The 12,782-nt window shown below is 44.3% G+C and overlaps 1 protein-coding gene across 5 annotated transcripts in view; it reads left to right on the top strand.

Moving 5' to 3' along the window:
- Positions 1-12,782, top strand: part of MTOR (mechanistic target of rapamycin kinase) — a 117,704-nt gene that overhangs the window by 18,522 nt on the left and 86,400 nt on the right. For all 5 annotated transcript variants that reach the window (XR_002175496.3, XM_019930875.3, XM_019930878.3 and 2 more), the window contains exons 14-19: positions 2,895-3,017; positions 3,657-3,746; positions 3,868-3,960; positions 4,665-4,799; positions 5,033-5,162; positions 6,593-6,843. Coding sequence is in view for 4 of the 5 variants with exons in the window: in XM_019930875.3 (XP_019786434.1) it covers positions 2,895-3,017; positions 3,657-3,746; positions 3,868-3,960; positions 4,665-4,799; positions 5,033-5,162; positions 6,593-6,843 (822 nt within the window). In the remaining variant the exon portion in view is untranslated. The remainder of the gene's footprint in view (positions 1-2,894; positions 3,018-3,656; positions 3,747-3,867; positions 3,961-4,664; positions 4,800-5,032; positions 5,163-6,592; positions 6,844-12,782) is intronic.

Consider the following 12,782-nt stretch of genomic DNA (forward strand, 5'->3'; position numbering starts at 1 on the left):
CCGTTCCTTGCCCCTCTTCACTGCCTCTGCTGCAGATGGTGTCAGTCTGCCCAGCACCTCGCAATTCTTCCACTCCTGCTTCTGCTGATGCGAGGCCAGGCACAGAGGCCGAATACGGGAATGGCTCCAGCACTGTTTCTCGTCATCCTTGCCCCTGGTCTGTGGTCCCTGGCTGTCGTTCCTAAATAATGTGAGATGCCAAGCTAAGCTGCTTGGACTAGAGCCTCAGGTAGATGCGGGTTGGCATTGCTGCTAGAGCTGGTAGGATTTCCATTTTCTGCTGAAGCCTGTCTTCTAGTTCTTGTCTTCACCCGGCCGCGTAAGTCCTCTGGCTGAATTGTGAACGATGCACAGAGTCCAGTCCTTCCTGCCTCAAGTTATTTCCACCCACCTCTTCTGGGTCTCAGTGTGGCTCACCCGGTCATCTCCTGTCCCCCGACTCCATCCTGTCCCCACCACACCCTCTGCTTCATGATCCTCCCCATGGTTTCTTTTGAAATAAACACTTTTCATAACATATAAAGAACTGAAACATAGAAAATTATTAATGTAACTTCTACCCTAAAGAAATGTCATTTATTCGCAGTCTATCATAATTAAAGTGACTGTGAGTTATATCATCAGTGAACAAATTAAAAGATTATACTTATGTTGGCACTTGTGTTTTTAGCCTAATGGTTCACTCCTTAACTGCTGGCCCGTGTTAGGAGTGCCTATCCTTTTAAGTCTTTGAAATAGCTAAAGTTTGGGGGAGGAAAAGAAATCATTGTTGAGCCTGCCAGCTCAAACCATGCTAAATAAGCTTGATAGAGATATATCTCCTAATGAGAATATCAGTACGTTCATCCAGACAACAGATGTTTTGAGCACCTTCTGTGTTCCAACTACGGCTGGGTTCTGGAAGCATGCCAGTGAACAAGGCAGGCATGGGCTGTGTCCTCAGGAAGCTTATAGTAAGCTATCAGGCTATCCGTTTTTCTGATACTGGAAAATGTGAAGCATCGTTAGATGAATTTACTATATACTGAACTTAGCCCTTGAAACTCCAGAATTTTATTTTATTTTATCTTTTCTGTTTTAACAGAATGCAGCAAATGTACAAACACTTTATTAGCAAAGGGAATGAATAAAACAAGTACAGCTTGGGAAAAATTTTTAATAATTTTTCTTGTTTTTAAACTTTGATACAGATTTCCCCAAGTTGAATTGTTCATTTTCATGCCTTGGTAAGGGACCTTACCTAAATGTGCTTTGGCCTTTTCTTGGCGTCTTGCTCATCTAGGTGGGCATTGGGTATTGTTATTAGAGTGCAGCGGCGCTCTTTGGCTCTGGAGTAAATTGGGGGCTGTTTGATCTGGTCCTGCGCTGTCCCAGAGAGTTGTGCTCTCCTCACTGGTACCCATTTCCCCGCAGACAGCCATCTCTTGAAGTTATGCTTCTGTTCTTAGTATCCTTCTCCATCCCCTCTCACTGCTGTATGCTGTGACCAGGTGAAAACAGACTGCCAAGGGGGTCCAGGAAATCAGGATTATTAAATCAATAATGTGAGACAAAACATAACATTGAATTGGAGACGACTCCTTTGGGTAGCTGAGTTAACACGAGCTTTGTTTCTCACTTTTCCCACTGTGCAGAGATTTCCTTCTGGCAACTTCAGCTCTCCAGAAGTCTGTCTATATTAAGTTGTTTATGTCTGTGTCACCAGGAGCATAACGTGCTGATTTGCTGGTGTTTTCAGCGTGTCAGTTAGATCGCACATGTTATCTCTGTTCATTAAGGTCCAAGGGGATTCTATTGATATAATCCCTAACTGTTTGGGTTTATCTAGAGGTGCCCGAAACCACAACTGAGTATCAGTATTTCTTTCCACATCACAGCTGTTCTGACTAGTCTTTGATTCCATTGTCATTATTTATAGGCACTCTGAGTGATTTGCTGTCTGTACAGATATTTTTCTTGCAGAGAGCCTTTCCTTCATTCTTTTTTTTTCAATTAATAAATTAATTTATTTTATTTTTTGGCTGCGTTGGATCTTCATTGCTGCACGCGGGCTTTCTCTAGTTGCAGCGAGCGGGGGCTACTCTTCGTTGCGGTGCGCAGGCTTCTCATTGCGGTGGCTTCTCTTGCTGCGGAGTGCTGGCTCTAGACACGTGGGCTTCAGTAGTTGTGGCACGCGGGCTCTAGAGTGCAGGCTCAGTAGTTGTTGCTCACAGACTTAGTTGCTCCACGGCATGTGGGATCTTCCTGGACCAGGGCTCAAACCCGTGTTCCCTGCATTGGCAGGCGGATTCTTAACCACTGAGCCACCAGGGAAGTCCCCCCTTCATTCTTTTTTTTTTTTTGCGGTTCGCGGGCCTCTCACTGTTGTGGCCTCTCCCATTGCGGAGCACAGGCTCCGGACGCGCAGGCTCAGCGGCCATGGCTCACGGGCCCAGCTGCTCCGCAGCATGTGGGATCTTCCTGGACTGGGGCACGAACCCGTGTCCTCTGCATCAGCAGGCTGACTCTCAACCACTGCGCCACCAGGGAAGCCCCCCCTTCATTCATTATTTTTGCAAAACCCTGCTCACAGCGAGCCCTGTTGGTTTTCTCCGTCTTCTGTGACTATCTACACTGTTAAAAGTTATGGTTTGCAGAGGGCTGAGGGACCTTGGAGTACTGTGACAGAAGGAGAAAGGGCCGGTTTCAAACAGCTTTTCCTCCGGTCACTGCTGTTTCCAGGACTGTTCTGTGAGCTGCAGAGATGGCCTTGCTTGTGGAGTATCTAGCAGCTCCTTGATCCGCAGTGAAGTTCTGGTTCCTTCCTCTAGTTCCGCGCCTCATTCTCACTTCAAACACACAGTCCCTCTCGAATTTCCTTTGCCGTATTCGTAGTAAGCCTTTCTTGCCTACAGATTTTGACAGAGCTGGAGCACAGCGGCATTGGAAGAATCAAGGAACAGAGTGCCCGCATGCTGGGGCACCTGGTCTCCAATGCCCCCCGACTCATCCGCCCCTACATGGAGCCTATTCTGAAGGTAATTTGCAACAGACAGAGACTGGTTCTTTCTCTCTAGGATGTCTTGGGATGATGAGAGTGTTTTGGTGCTCACTGGTGCACTGAACAAAGTAGATAATTTCTTTGGTCCCAGGCTTGCAGACAAGGGCCACATCAAGCACCCTCAGTTCAAGAATACCAGGAATCTCACCAGTTGCAGGAAAGGGCTCTCCTTCTAAGAGATAAGATATGGTGTTTCAAGCCCCTCATCCAATGTGCTTGGCGAGGAGAAGTAAGATAGTGGCATAAAGTAACTCCCCCAAAATGAAGAAAAAGTGAGCTTTAAAATCTGAGTCCACCTTCAAGTCTATGTTAGACTCATGTGAGGTGTTTCACAACTTACGTGAATCTGGGTGCATGATCACACAGGTACAGTTTAGGGAAGGCATGGGAAATGTTTGTAGGTCATGGCACTTGCCAGCTCCCTCATACGTCAGACTTGTGTGCAGTATGGAGAAAGGCTTAAGAATCCACATTCCAGAGGAATCCTGGATTCATAAAGCCTTAGAAGTAATTTATCTATGACTGAGATGGTCTCTTGGGTGAATTGTACTTATGTGAAAAAAGTTTTCTAGTAGACTCTAACCAGCATTCATTTTCTCATACCTTCTTTCCATAGGCTTTAATTTTGAAACTGAAAGATCCAGACCCTGATCCAAACCCAGGTGTGATCAATAATGTCCTGGCTACAATAGGAGAGTTGGCTCAGGTAAGGGGACAACTGCTTTTTCCATAGGATGGGAAGAATTATTTCACCTCTAATGAAGTCAAAATACTTCTTAATGCCGTAATTTCTAATGCTGTCTACCACTTCCTTTTTCACTTTGTAGGTTAGTGGCCTAGAAATGAGGAAGTGGGTTGATGAACTTTTTATTATCATCATGGACATGCTCCAGGACTCCTCTCTGTTGGCCAAAAGGCAGGTGAGTACCACTACTTCGTGTTTGAGCAGGATCGGCCCCATGAGGCCAGGGACCTCGTCTCTCTCAGTCACCTTAGTGTGCCCAGCCAGTAATGCCTAGCCCTAGTAGGTACTTAGAAATATTTGTTAACTGAGTAAAAAGAAGAAAGACTTGGAGCTAGAATTAGCGTTCATCTTGACCCAGAGTCACTGTCAGTATCAGGGCTGACCAGTGCCATTTCCTCTAGACTGAAAAAAAAAAAAAAATGCAGGTCATCTATCAGAGCCCCGGCCCCTAAAGGGAAACAGAGAGTCTTGGCCTCTGGTTGTGGGGGGAAGTGGAGCTTCAGCTCACCCTTCCCCGGCCCTGGCTTCGCTTTGGTCGTCGAGGTCATTAGGTGACTAGACTGAAAGTAAGAACAGCCTTAATTTCCTTTTGAGTCCGATTTCTCCTGTCAATCATCCAGGGTATAGAAGAACTATATACTTCCTGAGAAAGGCGGGACTGTTCTTTACCTTTGATCCAGCGATTGTTGTGTTGGTTTGTAGCCTTGTTTTTATGTCCCAGCTCTCAGGATTTTAGTTTATGGTTAGTGCCTTTACTGGGCATTCTTTTCTTGTAATAGCCTCTAACACTTTGTTATAACCATTTAATGAAGAGTACGGAGTATGCTTTCTTTTCTCTCTTACTGGTGCTACAAACCATGTGATCTTTTGCCTGTCCAGGTGGCTCTGTGGACCCTAGGACAGTTGGTGGCCAGCACTGGCTACGTGGTGGAGCCCTACAGGAAGTACCCCACATTGCTTGAGGTGCTGCTGAATTTCCTGAAGACTGAGCAGAACCAGGGTACACGGCGAGAGGTAGGAAACACCGCAGACTTGGTGTTTAAAGACTTTGCTGGGAGAATGGAGAGACATTTGCGTCATTAACGTGCTGTGACAGTACTGATGAGACTTCCTGTCCCTCTCCGCTTTGTCCCTGTAGCTGGTCGTGGGATATGAATTGGGCATCGTGGAACATGAGTATCCATGAGAGCTGCGGTAGTCAGGTGCTGTGATGAATGTTTTCTTTTCCCCTCCCCTTTCCCACGCAGGCTATCCGTGTGTTAGGGCTCTTGGGGGCCTTGGATCCCTACAAGCACAAAGTGAACATTGGCATGATCGACCAGTCCCGGGATGCTTCTGCTGTCAGCCTGTCAGAATCCAAGTCAAGTCAGGATTCCTGTAAGTTGAGGAGAACCTTGAGTGGCTGCCAAGTTCTTGCCTCACTAAGCCCCCACTGGCTGTGTTTAGAAAGAGCCTTGGGCTGGATAACAGTGAAATTATTGCATATTGACTCACCTTGTGACTTTTGAATGGAACGTCAGTAGTTTCCTCTTGAGTCACAGCAGGGGCGCTGCTTCCCAGTGTGTCCAGTCTTCCCGTTTGTCCAGGTTCTTTGTTAAAGGTCAACAGGCTATGTCTGTAGTCACTCTTAGGTGCTGAGGAGAGAGACGTGAATTATCACCCCATCACCCTTGTTCATCTGTCATTCTTTGTTAGTGCATCTTTGATGTTTTCTATTCCCATGGCACCCAAGGAGGAAGAGGGTAGAATGTATTCTCCCTGTTTTAATTGATAGGGAAATCTGAGGCTAAGGCTCAGAGGGCGTGGAAAAACTAGTAGCAGTCAGGATCCAGGGCTCTTTCTTCCATCAAGTGGTCTAGCTGTAGAGTTCCTTTGTCTTTAGATAGTAGCCTAAGAGATTGGGCAGGGCGTGGGGATGCAGGTGAGTTTCCTAGGCTTAACTCAGTGTCCATCAGGGCAGGCGTATTTGTCAAAGTGTGAAAGTTCAGCAGTGGTTCTCCCATCCAGTTCAGCAAAATGTTATTTTCCCCAAATAAAATAATTTGTTTCTGAACTCTGTGGATGGGATCATACTGCTTCCAGTTTGTTCTTCTGTATATGAGAGAAGTGTGCCTGCAATGTTAATCCTGTCAGACCCACAGCCTTCGAGCAGAGCCTGAGCCACATCCTCCAGCGTTTCCTCCGTCCTCAGCAGTGCCAGTCATCCAGTCTCTTGGATGTTCTGGTTCTTAGCGTCCTTATTGTGCTGTTAAACCGCTACCTACCCCCATACCCTCCCCTCCCTCTCCCCCACCCTCCATACCCTCCTCCGCCCCTCCCCCACCTTCCATACCCTCCTCCACCCCCAGTCCTTGAGATCCTTGTTGTTCAGGTCAGGTAGCATTTGTTGTTAACTTCTCTGAATTCCCTAGGGGGACCAAGCAGCTGCTGAACAGATGTTTGCCTAATTTAATCCCCTTTATTTTCATTTGGTGGAGTAACTTTTTATTGATGGTTTCAGCTACTGAAGTTGTGAACTGGAATGGTAAGAAGCTAAATTAAACGTAGCAATTTAAAGAAAACCCGTCATGTACTGTGTTAGGCTTTTGTAGTTTAGATAATAGACAAGCCAAAAACTGCCCTTCATGGTGAGAGCCTATTCACTGGCTCCTAATATACCCGGTATTCCCAGTGGTGTTAGAGTACAGCAGGGAGAGAGATGTGAATGCTGGTGACCCACAGGAGGTTTTTTTGTTTGTCGGTAACCACGCTTTGTCCAAAGTCAGAGTCATGTATAGCTCGTGATCCTCACCTTTGTTTGGTCCTAGCTGACTACAGCACCAGTGAGATGCTGGTCAACATGGGGAACTTGCCTCTGGACGAGTTCTACCCAGCCGTGTCCATGGTGGCCCTGATGCGCATCTTCCGAGACCAGTCCCTCTCTCACCATCACACCATGGTCGTCCAGGCCATCACCTTCATCTTCAAGTCCCTGGGGCTCAAGTGTGTGCAGTTCCTGCCCCAGGTCATGCCCACATTCCTGAATGTCATTCGGGTTTGTGACGGGGCCATCCGGGAAGTAAGTGGGTAAACCCCCAACCCTTGCTCCTCCCTGCCCCGTGCCATGCCTGCGTGGGAAGTCCATCTGTGCCTCAGCTTCCTAATAATGTACTCTGCTTGCCGTTATGCCTAATGCCTTTCCTCCCCCAGAACTTCTAACACCTAAGTGTACAGGTATAATCAGTTCAGCTCAACTTCCTGTTTTATACCTCAAAATGGCTAAAAGATGAGTGGCTGGAGGGGAAGCGGGGGGACAGCATTGTTATTCTCCGTAATCTACTGTTCAGTCCAATAATCTGATGGAATATCCCACAGTGGATTTCTGGTGGTTTCGGCATGATTAGATTTAAGTCAAACGCTTAGTGGGAATACTACAGAGGTGCAGTAACAATGCTTCATAATGTCAGTTTGTCCAATTATTGTTGGTCCTGAGTTTGAGCACATGGTGAGGTTGGTATGTATCAGATCTCTCCATTGTAAAGTTACCTTTTTTCCTTAGCCATTAAGTAACGTGTGGGGTGATACGTTGAGACTGTGTGACTGTCCTATTCCCCAGCTACCTTTTACCCAGTGATTTTAGCCACCATTGATGATCCTTGTTGGAATCAATTATCACGTTGGTTGCAAAGTAATGACTTTTTTTTTTTTTTAATTTATTTTTGGCTGTGTTGTATCTTCGTTGCTGCGTGTTGGCTTTTTCTAGTTGCGACGAGCGGGGGCTACTCTTTGTTGCAGTGTGCGTGCTTCTCATTGCAGTGGCTTATCGTTGCGGAGCACAGGCTCTAGGCGCGTGGGCTTCAGTAGTTGTGGCACACAGGCTTCAGTAGTTGTGGCTCACGGGCTCTAGAGCGCAGGCTCAGTAGTTGTGGCTCACAGGCTTAGTTGCCCTGCGGCATGTGTGATCTTCCCCGACCAGGGATCGAACCCGTGTCCCCTGCATTGGCAGGTGGATTCTCAACCCTTGTGCCACCAGGGAAGCCCCTCCTTCTACTTTTAATAGCTGGCATTTTTCTGTAAAGAAGAATTTCCCCCTTTCCCTCCCTCTTTCTCTCTCTTGCTCGCTCTCTTTTTTTTTTTCTCTGAACCATAGAGTACGCACAGTGGTTCTGTGATTACCATACCTGTACCACTACCAACAGCGATCCTACTGAATACAGTTCAAGGTGGCTATGCGGTTCCTACTGTTCTTAGAAAGTATTCCACAAGGTGTATGGTCAGAGTACTGCGTTTTAAAGATCCTGGAATTAAATATTTTTTCTTCTGTGATTACATATTCAATTTGATGTACATTCAGAGGAAATAGTATTTTTTTAGAAAGTATATTTTTTAATTTTCTGCCTGGAATATACAAGTGCATTTTATTTTTATATAATCAACCTCATTGAATTCTTACTAATTCTAATAATTTACCTGTAAATTTTCCCAGGTTTTCACTCTAGCTAATCATATAGTCTGCCGAACATAAAAAACAGTTTTGGCTTTTTTGTTTTGGTCGGTAAAGCAGTTGTTACTTTTCCTTACTGCTTTCCTAGGACCTTCACTGCAGTGTTGATTAGACTCTGTAATAGTGGAAACCTTTAATCTTGTTCCTGATTTTAATGGGACTAGTGTTAAGATTTCATCACTAAGTATAATGTTTGCTGTAGGTTTTTTTTTTAATCTTTATTGGAATATAGTTGCTTTACAATATTGTATTAGTTTCTACTGTACAGCAAAGTGAATCAGCTATATGTATACGTATATCCCCTCTATTTTGGATTTCCTTCCCATTTAGGTCACCAGAGAGCACTGAGTAGAGTTCCCTGTGCTATACAGTAGGTTCTCATTAGTTATCTGTTTTGGGTTTTTTTTTTTGCGGTACGCGGGCCTCTCACTGTTGTGGCCTCTCCCATTGTGGAGCACAGGCTCTGGACGCGCAGGCTCAGTGGCCATGGCTCACGGGCCCAGCCGCTCTGCGGCATGTGGGATCTTCCCGGACCTGGGCACGAACCCGTGTCCCCTGCATCGGCAGGCGGACTCTCAACCACTGCGCCACCAGGGAAGCCCCAAAATATATGTATTTCTGTATACATATAAATAGTATATGACCAGTATTAGTATTAACAATATGATTACTGAATGCAGTTCAAGGACTTTTGCAATTTGTTATTGTTTTTAGGATGTGTCTTGTTGGGGATATACACCAAAATACTGTGTTCAAAGTCACTTGAAATAATTTTTTGAGTGGTTTATAGTTAAACTCATTTGTTCCTATTTATTTTCAATTTTTAGAAATTTCTTGTGAGTTTTTGTAATTTAACTTTCATTCTAGTTATGTAAGACGTTAGCATAATTTAAGAGTCAAAACTATAAGATATATTCAGCAAAGACGAGCTTCCATCCCTATTCTTATACCTTGTTTCTTCCTTCCTCTATCATTTGCTATTGCTGCTATAACAAATCACCACCAATTTAGTAACTTGAAACAACACAAATTGATTATCTTACAGCTCTTTAAGTCATAAGTCTGGCATAGATCATACTGAACTACAGTCAGGGAGCCATTAAGACTGTGTTCCTTTCTGGAAGCTCTAGGGGGAACCCCTTTCCTTGCTTTTTGTAGCTTCTAGAGGCTGCCTGCATTCTTTGGCCTCCTTCCTCCATCTTCAAAGTCAGCAACATTGTATCTCTTTGACTCTTTTTCCCTCAAATCTTTCTCTCTGAACATAACCAGAAAAGGTTCTCTGCTTTTAAGGACTCCTTAGATTGGGCCCACCCGGATAATCTCCCCATCTCAGCGTCCTGCTCCCTCATCACATCTTCAGAAGTCCCCTTTTGTCATGTAAAGTAATTTATTCACAGGTTCTAGGGATTAGGACATGGAGTTTTCGGTTACCGAAATCCTGCCTACCACACTTCCCCCTAAGCTAACCAGTTTTATCAGTTTTTAAATTTATCTTTTCAGTGTTTATTTTTGAAAATATAAGGAAATATATGTCCCCCACCTTCACTGTTGTGGCCTCTCCCATTGCGGAGCACAGGCTCTGGACGCGCAGGCTCAGTGGCCATGGCTCACGGGCCCAGCCGCTCCGCGGCATGTGGGATCTTCCTGGACTAAGGCATGAACCCGTGTCCCCTGCATCGGCAGGCGGACTCTGAACCACTGCGCCACCAGGGAAGCCCCAAAATATATGTATCTTTGTATACATATAAATAGTATATGACCAGTATTAGTATTAACAATATGATTACTGAATGCAGTTCAAGGTCTTTTGTAATTTGTTATTGTTTTTAGGATGTGTCTTGTTGGGGATATACACCAAAATACTGTGTTCAAAGTCACCTGAAATAATTTTTTGAGTGATTGTGCAACCAACTTGGTTTACAACAGTGAACATAGTATAAACTTTCTGGATCTTACTTTTTTCCACTTTCACAGCAGCATATCCTGGAGTTCATGCCATAGGTGAGAATGTCTTCATTCCTTTAGAGGCAATTGGTACTTCATTGTGTGAACATGCCACAGCTATTTGACCAGTCCCTATTGATGACTGTGTTTTTCCAGTCTTTGATATTTAAAATAATCCTGCAATGAAAAGCTTTGTGTATACATCATTTTCACCTCTATTTCTTCTTGTACTTAAATGGCTTCACCTTTTACATTTAGATCTTTGAGCTCTTTGGAATATGTCCCAGTGTACAGTATGAGGAATGCATCCAATTTTATCTTTTTCACCCATAAAATTTGACTTGCATACCTTATTTAACAAAGTCTAAAATTAGTCATTGTCTCCATCCTTTCCTTGAACAATATACAAAACTTAGAATGACTGATCAAAGTATTATATCTCCCTACCTTCTTATGTTATTATCTAGTATCACTTTTTTTTAACTCCAAATTAAACGTTACTGTTATTTTATGCAGACAGTGTTTATGTTTATCCCTTTTGCCACTTCATTACTGTCTCCCATCTCAGAGCTTCCTCCTAGGACCATTTTCCTTCTCGCTAAGGCAAATTCTTCTGAGCATCCATCAAAGGAAATGCTCTGTTTTTGTTTATCTGAAAAAAATCTTTATTTCACCCTCTTATAAAATCTTTATTTAGCTGAGAATACAATTCTGGGTTCTCCTTCAGCTGTAGATATTATCCCACTGTTTTCTGACTTCTTTTGTCGCTGTTGAGAAATTATGATTCCTTTTCATGTAATCTCCCTTTCCTCTATGGCTGTTTCAGACCTTCTCATGTTTTTGTTGTCCTGAAGTTGCACTGTTGTAAATCTAGTTATGCATTTCTCTTTCTTATCCTGATGGGGATTTGTGGGCTTTCTGAATATGAGGACTCCACCCTTCTATTTTTTCCTTCCAGAATTAGATTCAACATTTAGAGCTTCTCACTCTGTCCTTAATGTCTCTTAGTTTATTATCCTTGTTGTTCATCTTTGTCTCTCAGAGATGTATTCTGGATATGTCTTCACATCCATTTTCTATTCACTGATTCTTTAGCTATGTCTTTTTGACCTGTCATTGAGTTTTTAGTTCCTACTACATTTTTTTTTTTTTTTTTTTGCGGTATGCGGGCCTCTCACTGTTGTGGCCTCTCCCGTTGCGGAGCACAGTCTCCGGACGCGCAGGCTCAGTGGCCATGGCTCGCAGGCCCAGCCGCTCCGCAGCATGTGGGATCTTCCCGGACCGGGGCACGAACCCGTGTCCCCTGCATCGGCAGGCGGACTCTCAACCACTGCGCCACCAGGGAAGCCCTCTTATTCCTTTAAGCATTTTAAACAGGTTTACTTTATATTTTCTATCCAGTAATTCCAATATACATAAGGTTTTTGATGAGTCTAATTCTGTTGTTTATTGTTTCTGCCGAGTCATACTCGCGGCAAGTCTGTAAGTCTGTCCTTATGTGTTTTACAATTTTGGATCATGCATCATATTCAGCTGGACTTCCCCTGGAGCAGTTAATACTGGAATATCTGCTCTGAAGTTACATCTCTCCAGAGAGGGCCTGCATTTGCTTCTACCAGGTTTTCTAGGAGAACTTTTAGTTAGTTTCTTGGCTTAGAGTTTCTCAGGCCACACAGGTAGTTAAAATAACCCCCTAAACTCATATGAGAGTGGCCTGAAATTACAAACTCTTAGGAAGGCTTCTTTTTCCTACCTAGACCTCACATCAAGACTCACAGATTACTTTGTCTCCTTTGCCAGTGGACAGACTTGGGGGTAGGAGGTTTCACCATTTTTCTTGATATGTAGCTTTTTGAAGGTCTGGCTTTATGTGAAAGGTTTCAGTTCTGATAATCTAATAACAACATTTATCTTTTATGCATTCCTTTTAGGCTTTTCATAGCAAGGGGATTTAGGAGGGGATCTAACCCACCATATTTTCAGGAACAAAGCTACATGTTCTTTTAAAATACAAACGTTCAGGAGGGAAAAGAGAAAACAGCTTGTGAAAGAATCTAAGGGAGAAGAAATGAGGTGGCTACTCGGGCCCCCTCCCTGGGGATGAGGCACCTGCCTGGGTGTATCCGCTGACCCTTATGAATCAGCCACCAGAGAGGCTGCCCCATGGACACCTCATATGAAGTGACAGCAAGGATCAGGAGGCTTTTGTCCTTTCGTCTCAAGGTTTCCCCTGACCAGCCATCCCCGCTGCCCTGTTTTTCCTCCAGTTTAGATTTTCTACCTTCTTTCAGGTTCTGCATAACAAAAGTTTAACTCAAAACCATTGTATTTTAGAGTCTCCTGTCCCTTGATCTCTGTAATATACTCGTAGGGACCATTTCACAAAAACCGTCAGCAGTGATTCTATGAGGAGGTGCCCAGGAGATAGGTAGGGATGGCTCTACCAAGTTGAACCTGTGTGCCATGTGAGACCAGCTTCTAAGCCCCTTAGAATCCACTGGTGTCCCTGTCCTTAGAAATTAGTCCAACTCTCTTTGAGCCCAGTCCTATGTGTCCTGTCAGTCTCACCT

Source organism: Tursiops truncatus, chromosome 1 (assembly GCF_011762595.2).
Source record: "Tursiops truncatus isolate mTurTru1 chromosome 1, mTurTru1.mat.Y, whole genome shotgun sequence".
Taxonomy (NCBI): Eukaryota; Metazoa; Chordata; class Mammalia; order Artiodactyla; family Delphinidae; genus Tursiops; species Tursiops truncatus.